General features: G+C 34.5%; 2 protein-coding genes across 2 annotated transcripts; both read right to left on the bottom strand.

The window, feature by feature from the left end:
- Window positions 1–10,982: 10,982 nt before the first annotated feature.
- On the bottom strand, window positions 10,983–13,038 carry LOC102595066 (cell differentiation protein RCD1 homolog). Its single transcript, XM_006342221.1, has 8 exons — window positions 12,822–13,038; window positions 12,634–12,746; window positions 12,515–12,558; window positions 12,314–12,423; window positions 12,110–12,214; window positions 11,430–11,632; window positions 11,265–11,334; window positions 10,983–11,155 (listed from the first exon to the last, which is right to left on the bottom strand). The coding sequence occupies exons 1-8, from the start codon at window positions 13,008–13,010 to the stop codon at window positions 11,120–11,122; spliced, it is 870 nt and encodes a 289-aa protein (XP_006342283.1). The 5' UTR covers window positions 13,011–13,038; the 3' UTR covers window positions 10,983–11,119.
- Window positions 13,039–15,065: 2,027 nt separating this feature from the next.
- Window positions 15,066–19,935, bottom strand: LOC107059690 (cell differentiation protein RCD1 homolog). Its single transcript, XM_015306479.1, has 9 exons — window positions 19,849–19,935; window positions 16,514–16,747; window positions 16,360–16,449; window positions 16,233–16,275; window positions 15,907–16,016; window positions 15,733–15,837; window positions 15,363–15,565; window positions 15,229–15,298; window positions 15,066–15,134 (listed from the first exon to the last, which is right to left on the bottom strand). Exons 1-9 carry the CDS (start codon window positions 19,933–19,935, stop codon window positions 15,066–15,068), a joined length of 1,011 nt encoding a protein of 336 aa, XP_015161965.1.
- Between the last annotated feature and the right edge of the window lie 5,774 nt (window positions 19,936–25,709).

Genomic DNA, 25,709 nt, shown 5'->3' with positions numbered 1-25,709 from the left:
GGCTGGTTTGAGGGTAGGGACAAAATAAATTGATTTTTTCAATAATTTTTTTTTTAATTGGAAGTTGGAAGAGAGTTTTGGAAAATGTTTTCCTTAAGTTTTGAAGGGAAGTTATTTTCCTTAAATTTGAGGAAAATGAGTTGATTTGGAAAACATTTTCCAAAACATTTAACCCAACCAAACATGAGAAAATTGGAAAACATTTTCATTCATACCAAACACACCCTAAATCACAGTCATGCCAACAACCAAGACTTCAATCAAGACCACTGTGATAGTGAGAGTATAAGCAAAGAGCCTTCAGATCCTGAAGACCAATACAAGGACACCAATAATGAAGAATCCAGTATTATTGAATCTACCACAACTTTTCAATCAGGCGGTAATTCGACTTTCATTAAGACCAATCTCTTATCTCAGAAAGGATAATGAGGACAAAAACATTTCTGACACTCGGCCTCCTATAATGAAGAATCCAGTATTATTGAATCTACCACAACTTTTCAATCAGGCGGTAATTCGACTTTCATTAAGACCAATCTCTTATCTCAGAAAGGATAATGAGGACAAAAACATTTCTGACACTCGGCCTCCTATAATCAGTAACATGGTTTTTGGTATTATTAGTCATAAGGAAGGGGGAAATATCTCTGAGCCCTTTACCAAAGAAAGGAACAAAGATAGTCCACCCGTTGAATCTCCTAGCAACTTCCAGATGAAATAAAGAAACCAGGACACAAGTTTTTTATTCAAGTCCTCTGAGTTTGATCGTAATCAGGCCTCCATAAGGAAGATTTGAACATTACCTCTCAACTGAACAATGTCAATGAGGTGTCTCAAGTGAATAACTCTAACGACAACCATGTAGACGGTGCACTTGACCAGACTCAGAAACAATGTCCAAATAAGTACTTGGTCTCTATAGAAGTGAATAACAACACTTCACAAAGTGCCTGAGCCAGGAAAAAGGCTAGCAAAAAAAGAAGAAACAAGAGGAATTAAATCATCAGAACAACCATTCTCAGGCCATCCAACACATAAGTCATCATCTTCAGGATGAAAGTCATCATCTTCAGGATGAAAGTCTTACTCTCTCAGTTGATACTCATAGAGATACCCAGAATGTGAGTGATGAAGAAAAAACCCCTCATTTTGAAAAGAAGGCTGATGATTGTAAAAGGGATCAAATTTCTGAAACTAGCTCTGAAGGGACTACTGAAAGTATGTGTAATGTGGCCTTTTGTTTGATTGAAGAAACTTATTTTATCTTATTTTTGGAAAGATTTGGAAGCCACAAATGTGGAAATTTGGTAGTCATATTTGTCAAAGATTTGGCAACTATATTTGTCAAAGATTTGGAAGCTACCATATTTGATATATTCACATTGAGATTTGTTGAATATTTTGTATCTTCCAAAGACATCATCCATGACATTAACAAGCCTATTTTTCTCTATAAATAGGGAGTTTAGACATTAGTTGAAATACACATTGAAGCATATGAAAATATGTCATTGCTTTCTTTCTTTGTCTTTCCATTAAGAGTAATTTTGTAAGAGAGTTTGTGTTGGGAAACACGTGTGTGAACCCTTTCTTTGGAGTGATCTTGTGAGGTTATTCTCTTTGGGTATTTGGGATTAATTAGAGTATTTGCTCTAATTTTATACTCTTGTTGATATAGTGAAATTGTTCTTCTTTGCTTGTGGATTAGGTCACATCGATCGAACCACGTTAAATTTATGTCTTTTTTAATTACTTTACTGTCATTATTATCAACTTACTATTGTCTTTGTTATTGTCATTATAACATTGTTTGGTTAAATTCCGCAGTACCCGAGTTCACGATCCTAACAAATTGGTACCAGAGCCGGATCTAATCAGGTTAGTTTCAGTGGCCAAAAATGACGATAACAAAGATTTATGTTGAAAAATTTGACCAAGTGCAAACTTCGGGATGTGGCAATTAAAGATGGAAGCTATACTAATTCAAGATGACCTAGATATGACACTAGAAGGAAAGGAGAAGAAGTCAGAAAATATGATGGACATGGAGTTTGCCGTCATAGACAAAAGGGCAAAATCAAGTATCATTTTAAATCTCTCAAATGAGGTTTTACGTGAAGTATCTGCAGAATCCACAGCCAAAGGCATGTGGAAAAACCTAAAAACCTTGTATATGAAGAGGACAGTGGAAAACAGACTATACCTAAAGCAAAAACTTTACACATTTCGTATGGTTGAAGGTACTTCTATACTCTCACATCTTGATGCATTTGATTCTATTATTATGGATTTGAGTAATATTGATGCTACAATTATTGATGAGGATCAAGCCGTCTTATTACTTATTTCCTTTCCCCAATCATTTAAGCATATTAGAGATACTATGCTCTATTGAAAGGATAATATCTCTTACAGGGAAAACAAATCTATCTTAATATCAAAAGAACAGATAGATAGAGATATTACTGAAGAAAGTAGTGTAACCCATGGGGAAGGTTTATTTGTAAGAGGTAGATCTAATAAGAAAGAATCAAGTTGTGAGAGGTCTAAATCAAGGTCAAAGTCCAGATATAAAAATGTGGTGTGCAAATATTGTCATAAGAAAGGTCATATTATTTCTGAATGTTATAAGTTGAAAAACAAAGAAAAGCACAAGGAAAACAAACATGAGCAGCAAAATACTGACCCCGTTGAAGCAAGTGTAGCTGCTGATAGGGGTGGGCATTCGGTTCTTCGGTTCGGTTCATCAGTGTTCGGTTTTAGAAAAGTGTTCAACATATTTCAAACCAAACTAGATCGGTTCAGTTCAATTTTTTCTACTTCGGTTCAGTTTAGTTTGGTGTTTTTAAATCGTTTTTCGGTGTGAATAAAAATAAAGAGGGAATATGATAAAGTAACAATTGTTGTTCACTTCACACTTCAAACTTCAAAGTAACAACTAACTATCTAACAATAAAAAGTAATAACATCAAAATAGTTTTGCTTAGGCTGGGTGCCCTTTACTGTTTCGAAGTGTGAATAATAAAGTGTGCCCTTTACTGTTTTGTTTAGGCTCCAAAATTTAAAAATTAAAATGGACCAGGTAAAGTTAAAAATTGAAATGGGCTATGTAAATATTATGAGTCAAAATATATAAGTATTATTAAATAATATAATATAAATATTTTAAATTTATTTAATAAAACTTCGGTTCTTCGGTGCACCGTAGTTTTGGGACCCTTACATCGAACTCCGAACCGAAATTTAAAAAAAAGAACCAACACCGAATCAAAACACCGAAGAACCGACATCGAAGAATTGAAATAGTTTTGTTCGATTTGGTTTTTCGGTATTTATGCCCACCCCTAGCTGCTGATGAGTCTGATGGAACAATATTTTTAGCTACTAGTAATAGTTTTAAATCTAACGATGAATGGATTTTGGATTCGGGTTGTTCTTATCATATGTATCCCAATAAGGATTTATTTGCCACATACGAATCTGTTGGAGGTAGAGTTGTCTTGATAGGCAACAATGCTCCCTGCAAAGTTTTTGGTAAAGCTACAATTCAAATCAGAATGTACGATGGTGTGGTAAGAACTCTCACTGATGTTAGATATGTTCCTGACTTAAAGAAAATCTCATCTCTTTGGGCACTCTAGAATCTCTTGGGTGAAAATGCACAGGTGAAGGTGGAGTTATGAAAATATCTCTTGGTGCTATGGTGATCATGAAAGCAAGTAGATCTGGAACGTTGTACACTTTGTTGGGATCCACTGTTCTGCTACAGTTTCTACCCAATCTGATTCCGACATCACCAAATTGTGGCATATGCGATTGAGGCATATGAGTGAGAAAGGTCTTTCCATCATCAGGAAAAGAGGTCTTCTGTATGGACAAAGTAATGAGAACATGGAGTTCTGCGAACACTGTGTGTTCGGGAAGCAGAAAAGAGTCAGCTTCAAATCTCCAGCAATTCATCAAACTAAAGGTACTTTGGACTATATTCATTCAGATCTTTAGGGTCCTTCTTGTACCCCGTCAAAAGGTGGTGCCAGGTATATGTTAACTTTCATTGATTATTCAAGGAAGGTTTGAGTTTATTTCCTGAAAAATAAAAATGATGTTTTCTTAACCTTCAAACAATGGAAAGTGTTGATTGAGAAGAAAATAGGAAAACATGTCAAACGGCTTAGAACGGATAATGGTTTAGAATTTAGTAATGATGAGTTCAATGAATTTTGAAAAAAAATGAAGGAATTGCTCGACATCGCACTGTGAGGATGACCCCTCAACAAAACGGTGTTGCAGAAAGGAAGAATAGAACTCGTTTGGAAAGAGCTCGTTGCATGATTTAAAATTCTGGGTTGACAAATGCTTTTTGGGCAGAGGCTATCTCTACAGCTTGTTACATTGTCAACCGTGCTTCTTCTGCACCTTTGAACTTTAAGACTCCGGAGGAAATTTGGTCAGGTACTCCTGCTAATTATTCTGATTTAAAAATCTTTGGTTGTCCCGCGTACACGCATGTGAATGATGGTAAATTAAAACCAAAGGCAAAAAAGTGCATTTTCCTTGGATACGCATCTGGGGTGAAATGATACAGACTCTGGTATCCTGATCCCAAGTCACCAAAATTCATAATTAGCAAAAATGTAACCTTTGATGAATCCTTTATGTTATTCCCAAGAAAAGAGTCTTCTAGTTCTAGTAATACGAATAAGGAGCAAGTCAAAGCCAAACTCATCAACCCTAGAGCAAAATACAGTTGAAACTCTTGAAGTTGAAGCTCCAGAAGTTATGACTTCTAAAGTTATATCAAATGAGTATTCTATAGCCACACACAGACCAAGGAAACAAATTCAAAAACTTGAAAGGTATGGAGATTATGTTGCATTTGCCTTTTCAGTTGCACAGGAAACTGAAGAAATTGGAGAATCATCCAATTATTCAGAAGTAGTTTCTAATGTTGATTCGGCCAAGTGGCTGGTTGCAATGAATGAAGAAATTGAATCTCTCCACAAGAATGGTACTTGGTCTCTTGTGAAGCCGTCGTCGGGTAAAAGAATTGTTGGTTGCAAATGGGTTTTCAAGAAAAAGGATGGAATTCCAAGGGTTGAAGATGCAAGGTATAAAGCACGATTAGTTGCAAAGGGCTATAGTCAAGTACAAGGAGTTGATTTTAATGATATTTTCTCACCTGTAGTTAAACATAGCTCTATTTGTGTCTTGCTTGTCTTAGTTGACATGTATAATTTGGAATTAGGACAACTTGATGTTAAGACAACTTTCTTACATGGAGAACTTGAGGAACAAATATACATGCATCAACCTGAAGGATTTCAAATTGAAGGAAAAGAAGATCATGTTTACTTGTTGATGAAATCCTTGTACGGATTAAAACAATCTCCAAGACAATGGTACAAGAGGTTTGATTCCTTTATGTTGGGCCATGGTTATTCGAGGAGCATGTATGATAGTTATGTTTACTTTCGGAAGTTAAATGATGGTTCATTTGTTTACTTATTGTTATATGTTGATGACATGCTCATTGCTGCTAAGGATTTGACTGAAATTCACATTTTGAAAAGTCTGCTGAAAAGTGAATTTGAAATGAAAAATTTAGTAGCAGCTAAGAAAATCCTTGTCATGGAGATCAAAGGAGATCGAGGAACCAAAAGGTTATTCCTGACCCAGAAGAAGTACTTGGAGAAGGTCTTGGAGAGGTTTGGTATGAAAGATGCTAAACCAGTGAGTACTCCTCTTGCTGCTCAATCACCGAAGACAGAAGAAGAAGAAAGGTATATGGCACATATACCATATTCCAATGTTGTTGGTAGTATTATGTATGCAATGGTGTGTACACGTCCAGATATTTCACAGGCAGTAAGTGTGATAAGCCGGTATATGGCTTGCCCTGGTAAAGCACATTGGCAAGCTGTGAAATGGATCCTCAGATACTTGCGAGGTACTTCAAACACATGTTTGGAGTTTGGGAGAAATCCTACACTTTGGTTGGTTTTGTAGACTCTGATTATGCAGGTGATCTTGACAAAAGAAGATCACTAACATGCTATGTTTTTTGCATTGGTGGTTGTGCTATCAGTTGGAAAGCTACATTACAACATGTAGTAGCTTTATCTACTACCGAAGCAGAATATATGGCAGTGACCAAGGCGATCAAAGAAACCTTATGGTTGAAGGGTCTATTTGCTGAACTCAGCTCACACCAAGGTGGTATTATCATTTTACGTGATAGTCAAAGTGCCATTCACTTGAATAAAGATTAGATGTATCATGAGAGGACGAAACATATTGATATCAAGTATCACTTCATTCGGGAAACCATTGTCGAAGAAAAGGTCTCTGTTAAGAAGATTAACACAAGAGACAACCCTGCCAGCGGCATGTTCACGGAGTCTCTTCCAGTCAGCAAGTTCAATCTTTGTTTGAACTTGATTGGCATTTCTGAAGAATAATTTAGCCCATATGGGCTTCTGCGGAGAGAATGGAGCAAATTTAATATTTTCACCAAACTCAAGACAAAGTGGAGACTTGTAATGTGGCCTTTTGTTTGATTGAAGAAACTTATTTTATCTTTCGTGAAAGATTTGGAAGCCATAAATGTGGAAATTTGGTAGCCATATTTGTCAAATATTTTGCAACTATATTTGTCAAAGATTTGGAAGCCACCATATTTTATATATTCACATTGAGATTTGTTGAATATTTTGTATCTTCCAAAGACATCATCCATGACATCAACAAGCCTATTTTTTCTCTATAAATAGGGAGCTTAGACATTAGTTGAAATACACCTTCAAGCATATGAAAATATTCCGTTGCTTTCTTTCTTTGTCTTTCGATTAAGAGTAATTTTGTAAAAGAGTTTGTGTTGGGAAACACTTGTGTGAACCCTTTCTTTGGAGTGATCTTGTGAAGTTATTCTCTTTGGATATTTGGGATTAATTAGAGTAGATATAATATCTCGATTTGAAAGTTGGATCTCAGGTCAGATATTGGATTTGGATCCCACGTTGAGAGTCAGGATCGGGTTCCGATTTGAAAGTCGGGTCCTGGATCGAGAGTCGGGGTCAGATGTTAGAGTCGGGTTACACATTAGGTGTTGGGGTCGAGTCTTAGTTCGAAATTTGGATCTCAAATCCGATGGTGTAGTTGGGTCTCGGTTCGAAAGTTGAATTTTAGGTCGGATGTTGAGGTGGGATCCAGTTCAGAAGTCAGATTTTGGGTCCCGATTTGAGTGTCGTATTCTGATTCAGGTGTTAGATCTCAATTTGGGTATTAGGTCCCAATTTGGGGTCGGATGACGGGATCAGGGTCGAGGTTGAAGTCGGGTCCAAAGTCGGATGTCGAGATCCTGAATCACTCATCAAGGTCAGGTGTTGGGGTCGAGAATTGGGTTAGGTCTAGTTTGAATGTCGAATTCTGAGTCGGGAGTCAGGTTCAGGTCTCGTGTCCGTTTCTTGTCTAGGTTTGGATGTCGGGGTCAAGTCTCAGTTTGAAAGTCAGGTTCCAATTGGGAGTTAGGGTGAGATCTTGAGTCGAATCTCGGGGTGGAATCCCATATTGTTCGTCGGGGTCGTGTCCCAGTTTAGGTGTCGAGGTTGACATTGAATCTTAAGTCGGGAGTTGGGATCATTTTATGGATGGGGTGTTGGGGTCAGATCTCGATTTTGTCGTCGGGTTCGGGTTATCGGGTTCAAATCTTGGATCGGTTACCAAAATTGGTTTCCAGGCCTAAAACTATTTTCCTAAAAAGTATTTTCTACTCTCGCATAAAATAGAAGATATTTTCCGGAAAATGTTTTTTATTTACCAAACAAAATCTAAAACATAACTTTTCAAACATATTTTCCACTCACCAACCAAACATGAGAATTTAGCCTGTTTCGATTGGCTTTTCATTTTTTACTTATATGCCAAAAGTCATAAGTTAGAATTTCTAACTTGTGGCTTATTTTTAGCGTTTTATTTTAAAAGTAAGTGCTTATAAGCACTCTTTAAACTTATCAAAATACTCGTGTTGAAAAATTATTTTAGCTTAGAAGCACTCAAAATAAGCTAATCCAAATTTACAAGGATAAAACATAATTAATTGTAACAATTTTGATTTTGCAAATTAACAAATAATTTAGTATAATTATTTATAGTAATGTAGACAACTAATATTAAATGGAGGGACTAGTGTGAGAAAGAAAATATAAAAAAACGGTTTAATTGTTTTTGTAACCGTCAAAAGTACTTTATATATTCTACAAAAAGACCTTGGTTAATTTAGGAAAATAGTTTATTTTGGTAAGTTTTTCCTACAGTTTCCCATTCGATATCAAATTACAAAATAGTTTATTTTGGTAATCTCATTCCATTCAGATTGAGTGGGATGAGGAAAAGTACTACTTATTTTCCCATTTCATGTCAAATTAGACTAAACAAAAACCGTCTAAAGTGGTTTAATTATTGTTATTCCCATTCCATCTCAAATCAGGAAACGTTATTTCTTAACTTATACTATAAATAGACGTAAAAATAGACGTAACACACCACCTAAAATTATTCTCACCAAATTTTTACTTTTCACTTTTCACTTTTCACTTTCTCTCTTTCTTTGTTTGCTAGTTCGTTCAAATATAATTAGTTACTTATCCCTTCTCTCAATGTCGCTGCTGGACTATTGGGATTTGCCGGAATTAAATCATGGACGTCTCTTACTCAGAAATTTGGAATGTTGAAACAGCCTTTTACTAGACAGGAAAATACCATCATACAGACGTGTGTCGTTGCTTCTTCTGGAATTGCTTTTAGCAGTGGGACAGCAAGTTATATGTTGGGAATGAGTCCATACATAGCATCTCAGGAAATTTACCAATTAATACTAAGAATCTTGCTATTACTTGGATGCTTCCTTATCTTCTTGTTGTTAGCTTTGCCGGTTTATTCTCAATTGTCGCTTTAAGAAAGATGATGATAATGAAGTACAAGTTGACGTATCCAAGTGGAACCGCAACTGCATACTTGATCAACTGTTTCCACACTCCTAAAAGAGCAGAGCTTGCCAAGAAACAAGTTGGTTCCTTGTTCAAATCGTTTGGGTTCAGCTTTATATTTGGGGCTGTTCAGTGGATATTTGCACGTGATGAATGCTGTGGATTTGCTAGCTTGCATACATTTGGTTCCCAAGCATATGCCAAAAGGTTATATTTTGATTTCTCATCTACCTATGTTGGAGTTGGTATGCTTTGCCCCTACATGGTCAACATATCATTGCTAACGGGTGATATAGTCTCGTGGGCATTCATGTGGCTTCTTTGCTTCTTTCTGGCTGCTATTCTCATCAACTTAGTGACTCAACTGCTGAAGAAATTTGAGACCAAGTATAGAATTTATCGATTCATTCCGAGTCCAATGTGCATGGCCATACCATTTTACCTTGGAGGCTACTTTGCCATCGACATGTGTCTAGGCTCATTGATCCTACTCGGTTGGCAAATGTATAACAAGCAGAAGGCTAAAGATTTTGGACCTGCAATGGCTTCTGGTCTAATATGTGGTGACTCATTGTGGGGAATTCCAGCATCTATTCTTGCTCTAGCTGGTGTCAAAGCTCCATTTTGCTTGAAAGTTTAGTCACAGACCACTTTTAGCCCTTCCACTCAAGTCTAATTAGAGTCTTTTGATTGTCTTTAACAGTCCAAATTAGGTTATTTTAGCTCAGCATCTTATTTTAAGGTATCTGTCTATGAATATCTCACAATGTGAATGAAAATAAGGAGCAAATGGAGTCAGTCAAATACAAATATATATGTTGTCTTTGTTGGGATTTGAACGTGAGACTTCATGGTGCTCAATTCACTTTATCGATCACTAAGCCAGACCCTTGGCTGCTAGTCGTCTTTCACGTCTTTTTAGCTGTCATTTTCATGTAGATGGACAATTTATGATTTTGTGGAAAAGCAGTAGTTTTAGGAGGTGATTTCTGACAAACTCTTCCTGTTGTACGATATGGGAAAAAGGAAGACTTTATTGCAAGGTACAACTGAGATTGTTATATCTCTTATTCAGAGACACAAAATTTCACTCTTTGCTATCCAAGAACCTTTGGTGGATGGTTCAAAAATACACCACTATTCTCGGAAATTTGGTATGTCTGGATGTTTCTCTAATGTCAACAACAAAGTTTGGCTCTTCTGGAACAATGTGTAATCACCTTAGATACTGAACAATTGCGAAGTGAGCCATATTTCCGAAGATTCCCCTATGTATCTCTCTATTGTCTAAAACAGTGATTAGAGACATCTTTGAAGAGGCTAAAAGTTTTGAAAAAAAGATTGAAGAAGGAGAACAGAAGCTCTAGGCAGATGATAATGCCAACAACAGAAATGAGGTGAACAAACTCAAAGCAAAATACATGAAGAATGTACATTCTTTTTGGAAGCAGAAAGCCAGGCTAAAGTTGAGTTTAGAAGGAGACAAAATATTTCCATAACATGATCAAAGGTAGAAGGAAGAGACTTCATATTCATAGAATCAGTAGATAGAAGGGGAGGATAATATCTCAGAAGCTGCTATTGACTATTATGAGAACCTTTTCTCTCATGAGTCCTTGAGACTAACCTCATTATACAGACACTTGAGATAATGTGGCATCATACTACTTTCAAAATTTAATTTGTAAACCAGTCACTTCGTTCTGTTTCGTTTTGTGGCCTGAACGGTAGTGTTCATAATACACTAGATACCATAGGACTTCCACACCACAAATGATCAAACTGAAGCCGAGGCATCATTAGACGATGAAGAACTAACACCACAAGTTATCAAAATTTTGCCATGTATAGACCTCAGTGGTACACTCCGAATAGAAGAATATGTTGCATCTGGTATAGATAACGACATTGACAAGAACTTCTTACAGCAAAATAGTAAAAGGAGAATGTTCATTCAGCAAGCAGTAAGACTAGTTAGAGGTTCATATTCAAAATCATTACATAGTAAAGCTGCAAAATTGTTGTAGTTTAATCTCTATATATGGTAGCTCTTTCTACTAGTTACTTCCCAACACTTTTGCTAGCTGTATCTACTAGCAATTATTGTGATGGTTGACGAGTTAGATTCAACACTAACTGATGCAGCATATTTGGAACTCTGGATCGTCCTGCAAATTAAACACAAAATTACTACTTAATATCATAAAGTATATTTTGGTTTTGTACATTATCTAGAGGGATGTTGATCTGTGGGAAGAAATAAGACGATGGACTCACACGAGTAATGATGCCAAAAGTGTTGTCAATTAGCTGTTTTGGAATATTGGTTCTCACTGTATCATATACCCTGTATCATGAAGGGAAAGATCAAATCAAACAATAATGTTGTTGATAATTAGAGACTAATTCACCACAAGAGCAGCAGGGACAAAAACAAATTACCCGCCTACCCATGCTACTCGCGAAAGACTTAGGTAGCATTGAACAACATATTTTAGCTGCTGTGAGCAAGGGATTTCAGAAGTAAATGTGTCTACCAGTTGACGCAGGACTTGTATCACTAACAGAAAACGAGCGGGGAGAGCACAACAATATTTTAGCCCTTTCTCTTGCATCAAGATTTTCATAAGTATGAGTGTTGCAACCTGCACAGACATATCAACAATAGTAATTCAGAAAAAAGGTTGAAAAAGACAGTTTTCTTATCATGGTCTCACTTTCAAATGAATTACACTGTGTAAGGACTCAAGCTGCTGGAACATTACATGAGAAAACTATATGGATGTAAAAACTCTCGGGAGTATTTGACCATTTTCGACTCAAATACACTCTCTTATTACCAGAATGAGAAGAAAAGAGAGAGGACCAGAATCATGAAAACAAACATTACTATGACGTGGATGATATCAACACTAAACGATATCACCAGGTCATTTCTTCAATTCTTCCATTCTAAACTTTCTTTTAAAGAAACAAAGAAGGGCCTTCTTGGCAAAACCCCTCCTCTGCTTTGTTCTTAATTTTGTGATCTTTTATTCTGGTTAATTCAAATTATTTTCATATGAACTACATGTATAAAAGTTGATCACAGTAGAAGCATTTCGGATGATCACTGAACTAACCTTCCGTATCAGTTGATCACCATGAAGGATGCAGTGCATGCATAAAGGAACTACTTGTGTGTCTAGCAATAAAAGAAGAATTTCTTGCCCATATGACTCATCGAACTGCACAAGAAATCGTATAATTAGTACTCGTTAGGATCAGATTATGATATATCACATGCTTCTGGTGCATTAAAGGTAAATTAGGTACTGTATTATGACCTTTGCTAGGGCAGAAATAAGATTCAAGATGCTAAGTGTCACAAATCGCAGAGGCCTCATCACATTTTCAGAGATTCGGAGAAATGGATTAAGAAAATATGGTATGTTTGCTGCATAAAAAAGAATAGTGTTAGAAGAATAAACAACTGAAATAAATCTTGTTCCGTGTCACAATCTAAATAAGCAATTTGTTGTTGCTACCTTTGAGGAGCCCGATTCTTGCATCTGGGTGGAGAAGCCATACACTGCACTCATAAAAGATTAATTATGAGGCACTGACTATCGCCTTTATAGGCTATATGAAAATCATGTGACGATACACAGAACCGAAACGTATATTCACCTGAATTACATTAAGAGCATTACAAAGTCGAGTACATTCCGCCATAGTTAATGTTGGGTCTAAAAGCTTGGGGTACACTGCTACTACTTCCTAAAATCAAAATTAGATCCATAAATCAATTAAGAGTGGTGAAGTTACAACGAAGCAATTGGAAGACATAGCTACCTGTAAAAGTATGGTGAGTGTAAGTTCAGAGTTCCACAAGTGAAATCCAAGATCCATGCGCATTGCTTCAGTTGACTGCTCTATGATGAAATTGTTGAGTTCAATAAGAACATCTTCGCGAATACTACTCTCACCAAGATTCATTATCAATTGCTCCGCCCTGTAACGACGCTCCGACGGGTTACTCATTTCCAGAAAACGGTTAAACTAAATCTTTATTTTCTTGTTTTTTTTTTCTTTTCCTGCACTGTGTGTGTATGAATTAATGAAGGAAACAGAGAGCAGATACTTATATATATATATATACACACGGGGGAAGTGGAGGGGAAGGTTTCCATTCATGTAGAATCTCAGGATTCAAGCCAAATTTATTGGAGATAATATGCAGTTGTTTTGAAAGTAACTCATATATATCTCTAATTCCCTATAATTACACAAATGACTCACATATACTCTTTTTCCTTTAATGGAAGTGCAAAAATTAATTTTAAATTAACTTTCATAATAATTTATGTAAGTTTATATTGTATCCTTCTCACAAGTTTTTTTTGCTTTTTTAATTCAAACGCTAATTTGTGTTTATGGATAAATTAATTCTTTTCACTTATTTTCATATAAAATTTATTATGGATGTCCTAAAAAAAGTTTAACGATATAAAAAACTAAAGTACAATATACCTGCAAAAGAAATAGTTTTAGTTTTTTTTTCGTTTTTTCATTCACACTTCTTTCTTTTTATTTCTCTTATTTTACACTACAGAATAAAAGAAAACTGAAATAAAAATAAGAAACTCAAATAATAATAATAATCAAAGAAGTCAAAAAAAATGATTTATGAGTGAAAAGGACTAAATACATGATTTTTTAAATATTAAAAATAAAACAAAATATTTAAAAATAAATTTTATAACTTTCGTAATGGTATACGTGAGCCACTTTTGTTTTGTAAAGGTAAGGAGTATATGTGAGTCAATTTTATAACGGTGGGGGCATAAGTGAGCCACTTTTGTAACGAGTGACATATCAACTCTAAATGACAAAGTTGAGGGGTATATTGTTAGGATTTTGTCATGATTTTCTCATCATATTTTAAATTATTATTTTTTTCTTTAAGTAAAGTCAAAGTATTACCATAAATGCTTGAACATTTTCGATAAGGAAAATATAATTCTCTTCCATATTTAATTAATATTTTCTTAGAAGAAAAATTTGAAACTATATAAATTTGAAGATTTCTCCTCATATCAACAAAACAATAACATTCACAATGTGATCATTCAAAAAGTTTTGTTTATGGGAAAATTATTACAAATATCTATTTTGTCAAAACAGAAAAAGTTCTCAGGATTGAATATCAATAATAATTTTATTATTCAAATTTCGCAAAATTAAAAGACACAATACATAAATATGCCTTTTAACTTAGCGTTATTTTATATTTATGCCCTTCGACTTTAGATGTGCACAAGTAGATTTGAGATAATTGTTTTAGTGTTGTGGGCTAGAGTTAGTTGTGGTTATAGTTCTCTGGGCTAGATTTAGCCTTGGCTATCTTTACAATGGAGTTATTGTATGTAGAGAGTGCTTACATTGTAAGAGTGAGGGATTAAGATTTTAATTCCTAGATTGCAAGAGATAGTAATCTCGATGTTTTAGTGGAGATTTAAAAAATCCTACTGAAATAGATGGTGATTTTACTTAATTTCTTGATCAAGGAGTCATGTTCTCATTACTGCAGTGAAAACTAATACAGGTCTTCAATACATTCTTCTGTTTATAGTTACGTTGTAGCAACAAGTAAGGGACCTGGTCCCTGAATTGCGGTGGACTCGTACAACTCTTCAATAGTTAAAGAGCATGTGGAGATTCATCATGATCGCAATAAATATGTGGAGATTCATCTGTGAAAAGTTTGAGGATAAGACAATTGAATGTTTGGCCTTTTGCATCTACAAGGAGCTAAAATTATTCTCACATATTGATGTGGAAACTCCAGAATATGAGTCCTCCATTAGATGCGAGTGATGTTAGAAAGTAACTTCTTACAGTAAAATGAGAATGTTCATTCAGCAAGCAGTAAGGCTAGTTATAGGTTCAAATACTCAAAACCTTTACATATTTACAACTATTACTCCTAATTTAAGCTCTTTCTACTATTATATGTATATGTGTTGGATTCTGTAAAGCAAGTTTGTTGAATTCCTTCCCAACACTATTTGCTATCGTCAATCCTCTTCCGAGCAATTATTGAGGTGGTCGATGATTAAGATTCCACACTAACTGATGCAGCATTTCTGGAATCTCTGGATCTTTCTGCAAATTAATAATATCATAAAGTATATTTTGGTTTTGAACATTAGCTAGAGGGATGTTGTGTCTGTCGGAAGAAAGAAGACGATGGACTTACATGAATAATATTGCGAAAAGTGTTTTCAATTAGCTGTAGAGGAAGCATGTCTCTCACTGTTTCATATACCCTGTATCATGTTGGATAATTAGAGACAAGTTCACCATAAGAGCAGCAGGGACAAAAAAAATTACCTGTCTTCCCAAGCTACCCGCAAAAGACTTAGGAAGCATTGAACAACATATTTTAGGTGCTGTGAACAAGGGATTTGATAAGAAAATGATCGTACAAGTTGACACAAGATTCGTATCACTGACAGAAAATCATCGGGGCGAGAACAACAATATCTTAACCCTTCCTCTTGCATCAAGATTTTCATAAGTATGAGTGTTGCAGCCTGCACACACAACACTCTTTTCATTTAATCAGCAGAAAACAACTTTTAATTCAGAATAAAATTTGATAAAGACAGTCGAAAAGTTTGTGTTTCATGGACTCACATTCAATGATTATATCGGAATTTCACTGTCATAGAATTAAGATGAAAATGAAGGTAGGCCTAACCTTCTTTATCGGTTTATCACCATCACGAATGCAGTTCACACAGGAAGAAAATATTTGTGTGTCTAGAAATAAAAGAAGAATTTCATGCCCATGTAACTCATCAAACTGCACAAGAAAGTGAATTCAGAACATCATATTACGATAGCTGCAGTACTAAAATAGTTATATTATCACCTTTGTAAGGGCGTCAATAAAATTGAAGATGCTAAGCCTCAGAAGTTGCAGAGGCAACATCACATTTGGAGTAATTTGGAGGAATGGGTAAAGATAATCTTGTACTTTTTCTGCAAAAAAAAAAAAAAAAGTATAGAAGTGCAGAGAAATCAGTACTCTATGATCCCTTTTACTTGTTCCGTATCTCAATCGATCCACGAAGCAAATCGAACAGGACAATGCTAATGGATGCAGAGAAACACACAACTGTGAACATTTACATTTCATATACATTTAATGACTTGAAAGAATGAAAAGGTAAAACGAAACTCATCCATCATCCATACCTTTGACGAGCCACTTTCTTGCATCTGGGTGAGAGGCCATACACTGCACTCATAAAAGAGTAGTTGTTACATATCATGAACTGAAAATCATGATCTATGTGTGCACAGAAATGTAAAAGTATTTTACCTGAAATACAGTAAGGGCATTACAAACTCGAGCAGATTCCTTGAGGGTTAATGTTGAGTCTAAGAACTTTTGGTACACTGCTGCTACTTCCTAAACTCAATTAAGTTAGATCAAGATTTCAAGTATGAAACATATTTGAAGAAATTAGTTGTACCTGTAAAAGTATGTAAACTGTATCAAACAAGTTCCACAAGTGATATCCAAGACCGATGCGCATTGATTCACTTCTGTTGACTGTATTGAAGGATTTCCACAGGTAATATCCAAGATTGATGCGCATTGATTCACTTCTCGGCTGTTTGATGAAATTGTCGAGTTGAATAAGAACTTCTTCACGATTACTACTGTAATGAAGATCCATTATCAAGTACGCCGCCCTGCTATGATGCTGGAAAAAGAAAACCGGCAGACGAGGCGGCAGATAATTACTCATTTCCAGAAAACGGTTAAACAAAATCGTTATGAACTAATGAAGGAAACCGAAAGAATATATATACACACACCGGGGGAAGTGGGGGGAAACATTTGCGGTTATTTTTAAGCTAGCTTATTTTATAAAGTATACTAATTTATTTTTATTTTTCGTTTTTAATTAAGTTAAATGAACACATAGAGACACTAATTTTGCGGTACTATGCTTTATTATGTTGATTTGACAAACTTATCGAGGAACCAGATGAAGGATGATATATGCACCAGGCCGATTTATTATATGATTGAAATGTTCATTCAAGGGGAACAGTCTCTCAGAGGGACCATGTATGCACCAGGGACGATCCATATGAGTCAACATCTCCTACCACTATTGCGGTAACTCGTACCAATCTTCAATACATTTTGTTCATGGTTGTAGAAACAAGTAAGGGACCTGGTCCCTGTTATTATCGGGGACTCATACAACTCTTCAATTGGTATCAAAGCAGGTTTTCGCTAAAAGGTTAATACCTAGAAAGGATCTTTTCAAATGGTTGCTCCATCGAATACGGACAAAGGTCAAATACTCAATAACTAGACCACCTAAGTTCAATGGACAACGCTATTGGTGGTGGAAGAAAAGGATGCATAACTTCAGATCGAAAATCGATTAAGAAGAATTTGAAGGCTAAGAAGTTGTTAATGTATTATTACTATGGCTGAACAATGATCACTTAAAATATACCCATGAAATTGATGAATCAACTATGATATAGATGAATCATGTACGAAATATGGCAAAATCAACTTTGAAATTGATGAATCAACCACCAAATTGATGTTTTATTGACGCTTATATCAATTTATGAACCTTAGAAATAAATATGTATCAACTGAAAACTAAGAATATTGTATCAAATATGAAAAAGGTAAAAATTCTCCATCATTTGTTTTCATCTTTGAAGCCGAGAAATTCATTGCCATATTGCTCTAATATTAACGGAAATTTGAGCCATATTAATATAAAAATAAAATTGAATATATTGTTGCCAAGTAAAAAAAAAATTAGATTATATATATATGTAACTACATTCAGTAATCTGTTTATACGACGATATTACAATACAATCTTCTCATAAGTCAGTATCAAATATTTACAATTGGTTCAAAGTTAAAAAAGTAAAATAAATAAATTTAAGAGTAACTCGACTGGTAAATACAAAGAGCATGAATTTGATACTAATTTCAGAATTATATCTAAGGGTGTGTTTGGTATGAAGGAAAATAATTTCTGGAAAAAAAATAAATTGTAGCCCAAAGTGATGTGTTGAGTGTGATTATCATAGACAATTGAGTGATAAAATGCATCTTTTCATTAAATAAGGACTGATAAATTGCTGAAATATGAACATAACTACTCAGAATTTGTTTTCTATAGTGTTAACATAATTTATTGTAAAAATATCAATTGTGGTAGAAGACATCACAATCTAATAGTATTGTAGAAAAATTCAATATGAACCACAACAGAGAATATAAATTCAACAAGCACAAAAAAGCAACATGGACTAGGGGTGTGTTTGGTATGGAGGAAAATATTTTTTGGAAAATGTTTTTCAATTTTTTCATGTTTGGTTGGCTTAAAATGTTTGGAAAATCAATTCATTTTCCTCAAATTTAAGGAAAATGACTTCCCTGCCAAAATCAAGGAAAACATTTTCCAAAACTCTACTTCATCCTTTAATTTTTTTTCTTACCCAACCCATACCCCGTAGCAGATCCTCCCCATTCAAAAAAATAAATAAATAAATAATTTTAGAAAAAAATTTAAATATATTTTTATGTAAAAATTATGCAAAGCACATAGTATAAGAAAAAAATTACTTCCTATCCTACTCTTTCATAAATTACAAAAAATTCCTTTTTTTAGTGTCTTTCGGATACATAATAGTGCAGGTGGATACATTAATTAATAATCTATTGTTATCAGTTTAATGCGTTAAATAAGGGATTAAAAACAGAAATTATAATTGACTCCCACAAATCACGCGTACGTTTCTTCCTTCTACCAATCAGTGGTTCATAAAACTCTAACTGAACTAGAAATTTCAAATTTCAAATTATGAAACCTTCTCCCTGTTCTTCGAAAAAACTGTAGAAGTTTGATTCAAAAAAAATTGGAGAGCAATTTTGTGAAGATTCATAATGAATATTTCGATCTTGTTAAGACATTCTGGATTATGGGAAAGTGATGTTAGATATGAGCGATACAGAAGTGATGGGATAGTGATTGGGGAAAATATTTCGTTCGTGAATCTTATTTCAACAATTGCAGCTGAATTGGATATTGATGAATTGAAAACAAACATCGAGATCAAATACGTTGTGGAAGGTAATTCGTCTCCATTGTGTATTCAAAATGATACGAGGGTGAAATTGTACATAGAAATTAAGAAACATGAGGTGGGATTCGGTATGTATCCCCTATTCATTGATACATCGGATAAAAGTGATGAAGAGATACAAAACTTCGATGCAACAATAGGTGCAATCGTGTGTGTTGAAGGTGAAAAAAGCGACGCAAAGGCTCTAAGCATTGTTGAATAAAAAATTGGTGATTCCTATTACAATATCAGATACTATTATGGTTTTTTTCAAAAATAATTAATGTATAATAATTAAAAAACTCTTTACTTACCACTTTCTTATCATGGATAATCACATTTTTCGAAGGATCGCTATAGTGTATTGTGGAAAGAAGCCCAGTGGACTCTTCCATTGCCTATTCCTTAATGGATGTATCATCCTTCTGTGTTTGTAGATTTGATTATAAGAAAAATTAAATTAAAGTATCTGGTAATGGTAGAATATTAATGTGCATGATACAAATATTAAATATAGCATCATATACACTATTAATGTATAAAGTACAATCAGTGATACACAATAATAGCAACGTCTGTTTCATTATTAAAGTATCAACCATTAAACATGATACATTCTTAAAACTATTTAAGGAATTGAAACGAACAATAATGCATGTGATATTAATTTAAGTATCAGATATGTACGTACCTTTGCAACATTTTCTTCAGAACCCTTTTGTTTTTCCACCTCCACAATAGGTACATCAACATCATGATCAACAGTTGCAAAATCCATTTGCACGGGTGAAATGATTTATTGGTTGAAGTTATCACAATTGGGTTGTGGATCAACATTATCTTTCTCTACAGAATCATCCACTATATGTGGCGATGAAACGCCTCTAATATCCTTCATGATCCAAAAAATCAGCATAACACAAAACTGAAAAGGGAAGCAAAAAAATTAAAGATACAACCTTTTCAGTTTTGTTATCTTTCGCGCCAACAACTTTCAACAATTCAGCATGATTTTCTTTTATTAACGCCTCAAGAACTTCAATTTTGTTGTCAAGAGCTCTAATTTTGTTGTCAACCTAGATTCAAATTAAGCATATTAAATGGAGTTAATAATGAACAAACAAATTTTTAAATCATATGGTTGTGTTTACTTACATAACACTTCATGAAATTCTTCAATTCCTCAATTCTTGCACTCAATTCCTGCACTGTCCAAAGCTGTTCTTCGAAAGATTGTATTATAAGGAACACCAAATACATTATCGGCTTGTTGCAGTTGTGAATTTGGAGTTTGAAATGGCTGATTTGGTTGCTCATGTGGTTGTGTGGCTTTGGGAACAATAATTTTATGTGGATGTACAACCTTTATTCTCTTGGGGGGTGGGGTAGATCCTGCGCTAGAAACTCGGGTTGATCTCCTTAATAGTTGCTTCGGAGGTTTTGATAAGAAGTCTTCAAAATCAGGAACCTCCTCCAATTGCACCTCCTCATTATTAACATTTGATGAATCTAGTTGAATTGGAGGTGCATGACTGTTATCTGGTAAATCAAGTGACTAATTTCCTTGGGAGTTGGCTGAATGTTAGAACAATCATTCTAAACAAATAGTAAAACATCATGAGAACAAACGTAATAATGTATCGCAAACTAAAAAAAGGAAGTAAAAATATTGTTATGTAGTAATTACCTCAGTAAAGATGGTTTCCATAAACATCTCAAATTTGGGCTTTGCACCCACAACTTTCCAATTGCATATCCTTGGTATACCATTTCCTTCTTTAACAACTATCTCGTTATTTATTACAGATGCATGTTCATATACCCAGACATTAAGTGTGTATGGGAGTCCATTCAAGTGATACATTTTTTTGTTAGGGGTGTACTCTTCTCTAAATGATTTCATTAACTTTGTGAAGGCAAGTCAACCCCACGGGTACTGTTCATAACTGCCATCTTCTACCATGAAGAAATCTTCAATAGGAATTGTTGCATCACTAAGTATGAAATACAAATAGTCATCTGAAGGGCATCATCAGTGTTGTCCCAACCACCTTGTATAAAACGATCTACCAGATGTCCTTTATTTACATTATAATTTGGACCAGGAAAATATCTTTGCACCAGCCTACTGGTTTTTGAATCTGGATATGTAAAATCTTTGATATTTTCTTTACATTTCAAACCAGTATTAACAGCAAACTCTTTGATACTAAACTGCAAGACATTTCCTTTGGCATGATGAATGTGAATTTCTTTATCTAGATTGTCCTGCTCAACCTCTAAAAGATATAAACACTTGGTAATCTGACCTTGATAGTTGCATTTGGGAATATTTAGGTATGGAGCAAATATGATATCCTTGAATAATTTCATACCTTCGTCCTTTATTGACTACACTAAATCTTGATTAAAATTTGAGTTGTAAGTAGGATCAAACTTTAGGGAGTGCTTTGGAATATGTTTAATTACATATTTCATATTCTTCAATTCCATAAATGATGTTTATCAATCATAAAAAAAAGTAAATGATACATGCATACCTACAGAGAGAAATGCTATACTATTTCAGAAATATAATGATATTTCTCTTTATTTGATACTAAATAATAACAAAACATAATAGATAAACAAAATCACTTATTTTGTATATACAGTGACATAATTGAATGTGATACAAATATAAAATCTCATAACCAATATATGTTGTTTAAGTATCATTTGCGCATTTATTTATGACTATGATACACTGTACAAAAAATAACCTACATGCCAAATTGTGATTTAATCAACTATCTTAGATACAGTACTCTTCACTTTATTTGATACTAAATAATAACAAAACATAATAGTTACACAAAGTCAATTATTCAGTATATACAGTGACATATATTTGACTATGATACAAAATATAAAATCTCATATCCATTATATGTTGTTTAAGTATCATTTGCACAATTATCTATGAGAATGATACATTGTACAAAAAACAACCTACAAACAAAAATGTGATTTGAGCACTTATCTTATATACAGTTCTCTTCACTTTTGATACATTAACAATTAACAACAAAATTCGTAAAAAATATTGTATCTGAAAAACAACTGCATATTTCAAACAAGATACATAACAAAAAATTATTTATCATCAGATTAAAAGAAAACGAATAAAAACAAGGGATACATATATGATAAAAAATGCATACCATGGGTAGTGCTGGTCGATTAATGGGAGGGGCAACCTTTCTACCCCTTTTCTTTGGGGTTTTCGCATCCTTTGATTTAGAATATGCATGTACTTCCTTTTCCAATTTTCTTTTGCTGGAAATTTGATTTGTCATTATTGTCGGGTCATGCATCCTTTTAGATCTCAATTCTGTCCAATTAGGATCTTCTGAATCAAATATTCGAGATTTGGTAGATGTTAGATGCATAATGCAAGATCCAAAACGATGAATACACAATAAAAAAAGAAGAAGAGGAAATTATAATGAAGAAGATGAGACAACTTAATTTGAACTCTGCATGTTGTTGAATAGTGATAGGATTCTTTTGAAATTCAAATTGATTTGAATTTGATAACTCATTTGGTAATGGGGAGAGATTGAGGGCGAAAATTAGGGAATGGAAAACGTCAATTTTGGCTTCCAAAGAATAATGTATCCGGTAAAGTTAAATTGGGGAAAAAGTAGGGAATTTTGTATTATAATAAAAGAGTAGGGAAATAATGAGAATAGGTAAACTAATGTTATGTACTTTAGTATTTTTTTTCCTATTTTTATCCCTACCCCCGAACCAGCCTGTAACACCTCGGTCTTAGAAAGAACTAAATTGGAAATAACCAATTTGAGAGTAGTGCCAGTTATTCTTAAATTGTGAGTTTTGGGTTAACTTCAAACGACCATAACTTTCAGCACAGGATGAGTTAGGTGACCCAAGAGATATCAAATCAAAGTTTGTTGAGTCATCTTTCCAACGCCGCTGAGTTTGCTAAATTCCGAGTCTGGATGAGGGAGATATGTCATTTGAGTTCAGCCTGTCCAATTAAGAAAATTCATCAAAATTAAGGAGGGGTATTTTAGTCTTTTCCTTACTCCCCCACTAGCCTAGCTCATTTTTGTTAATCTTTTAGGGGTCTAAACTGATTGCAATTAGTTTTAATCCTTCATAAACACGCTTAGGATTTTAGTAAAGAGTTCAACAGGAGAAGAGTAGAACGTTCAAGATTCTTGCGAGCTTTGAGGATTCTCGCCAAAAATTTGATTCTTTCGAGGTATGTAAGTTCTCATAGTGATGGGTTAGTTCACCCATACTCCAATCATGAATTTCCTTATTGAATTCGTCCATGAGATTTCGTGTATTGAGTTCTTGATGAGTTTTCTTGAGGCTTTGTTCTTCATTCGTTATTAATGGAGTTTGATGAGTTCTTGAGGCGAGGGTTTTGAGTTTGAGGGTTGTTCTTGAGGAAATTTGAGTAGATTTTTGTTTACTTTTATTGGGTTTACGAATCTAAGAAAGTTTGGAAGAAATCAATCGATTCTTGGTAAATTAGTGCAAAAAATCGAGAAGAAAAATTCGTTAGAATGTTCTGAAAATTGGCTGGGACGGCACTCCCCAGATGCGCCAAGAGGGCTGGCGCTATGCGCCTGCAGCGCGCCACAAACCAGCCCCAGTAAGAGGAGGGCTGGCGCCGCTCACCAAGGATGCGCCAGAGCGTCAGCCCACTTTCTTCTCCGTTCTTCGATCCGTACTTGTTTCTTTGAGTTGAGCTTTCATTCTCTTCTTAATCCTATCAATTTAAACCCTCATTAATCATCGAGAGATCCTATATATCATGAATCATAAATCTTGAATTCACATTTCAAATTCAAGATAGAGTTAAGAGTAATGTTCGAGGAAGTCCTTTCGAGTCATTTTGAGAAGTCTTATACAATCTTTTAAAACTTGTTTAAAGACTTGAGTACATGAGTATGAGAATGAGGAGAGTTGAATTCATATTTGAAAATGAATAAGAGGGGACTAAGTATTCTCAAGTATGTACCACCTTTACATTTAAAAACGAGAAGAAACTTTGTTTTCTAAATGAGTTCATGAGGAGTTTTTGAGTATCATCTCTTTTCAGAGAAATCTTTTGAGTAATTATCTCAAATTGAGGAAGAGTTATGTTTTCTTTAAAACATATGAGCATGAGTTATAAATATATTATTGGGAGTAGAATTGAGCACTGATATGAGGATGCGTTCAGTCAACTAAAAATCCTCATAAATCATGTATGCCAACATGGGTAAAGGATCATACATTTTAGATGATTCCTTATTGCTTTTAAGCATAACTTAGTGGATCCACTTAGTTTAGGATGTCTTATACTCCAACAAGGTATAGGACAGTTCTGGTAGCGTGGGCGAGTTGTATCATCACATAGCTCATAGTGATGGTTGTCGATTAGAGAATCTCCTAAATAAGAGTAAAGAGTTTATTATTGTGTTTTAAAACACATTGAGGTATTATCTACTGATTTAAAAGCTTTCTTTATACTGTATCTTTATTGTTGCTTTTATATTGAATTGATTTGAGTATTTCTGAGTTGAGTATCCTTGAGTTGAGTTAAGTTGAGATGAGGTGAGTATGTCTTCCTTTTTATCAGTTCAAGCTTATGTCTATGCTTTAGAGTTCCCCTTGCATGGTCGTACATTTATTTAATGTACTGACGTCATTTGGCCTACATCTTTCATGATGCAGATACAGGTAATCAGGGTCATCAACAACAGTTTCAGATTTGCTTTGGTGAGTTTCCTTGCTTCGGAGGGTTCCATACTTACTTTCATTCTTGTTAGGATGTCGTGGGTCTTGTCCCGACTTCCATCATAGTTGTTAGAGGCTTCATAGACAGTAGTGTTTTGAGGAGTCTTTTCCATTTCTATTATTAATATTCAAGACTTGAGTTGTGTTGAGAATATTATTATTAAATAGTAAACGTGTGCTTCTCTCTAACAGCTTAAGCTTTTAGATGAGATGGTCACACACTTCAACATGGTATCAGAGCAGGCAGAGGTCCTGAGATCGAATCTCACCGCCACCCAAATCAAAAAGAATTTCCACATGCTTGGTCCATAAAAAAAAAAATCAGACCCGCACGTGAGGGGGCGTGTTGAGAATATTATTAAATAGTAAAAGTGTGCTTCTCTCTAACAGCTTAAGCTTTTATATGAATAGTTTTGTATTGATATAGCTAACCAACTTCCTCAAGTAATGATGTCTCAATAAGTTGAACAGTTTTGTATTGAGTATTTCAGAGTATTTTGAGTTAAATCGTTATGAGTTGAGTTTATTTTGAGATTTCTATTTCAACTGAGTAAGTTTTCTGCTGAGTAGTGAGTCAGGCCAAGGGTTCACTTGGGGACCAGAAATGATTCACGAGTGTCGATCACGTCTAGGGTGTAGGCTCGGGGAGTGACATAGCCCCCTGCCCCCATCAAACAAAAAGATCAAAAAATTTACAAAATATTTTTGAAAATTGTTTCAAATATTAAGATTTTTTTAACTCATCCAACTCCT

The sequence above is a fragment of the Solanum tuberosum genome, unplaced genomic scaffold, assembly GCF_000226075.1.
Source record: "Solanum tuberosum cultivar DM 1-3 516 R44 unplaced genomic scaffold, SolTub_3.0 scf00033, whole genome shotgun sequence".
Taxonomy (NCBI): Eukaryota; Viridiplantae; Streptophyta; class Magnoliopsida; order Solanales; family Solanaceae; genus Solanum; species Solanum tuberosum.
Note: the sequence above shows the minus strand (reverse complement) of the source record. Positions and strands in the feature narration are given on the sequence as shown.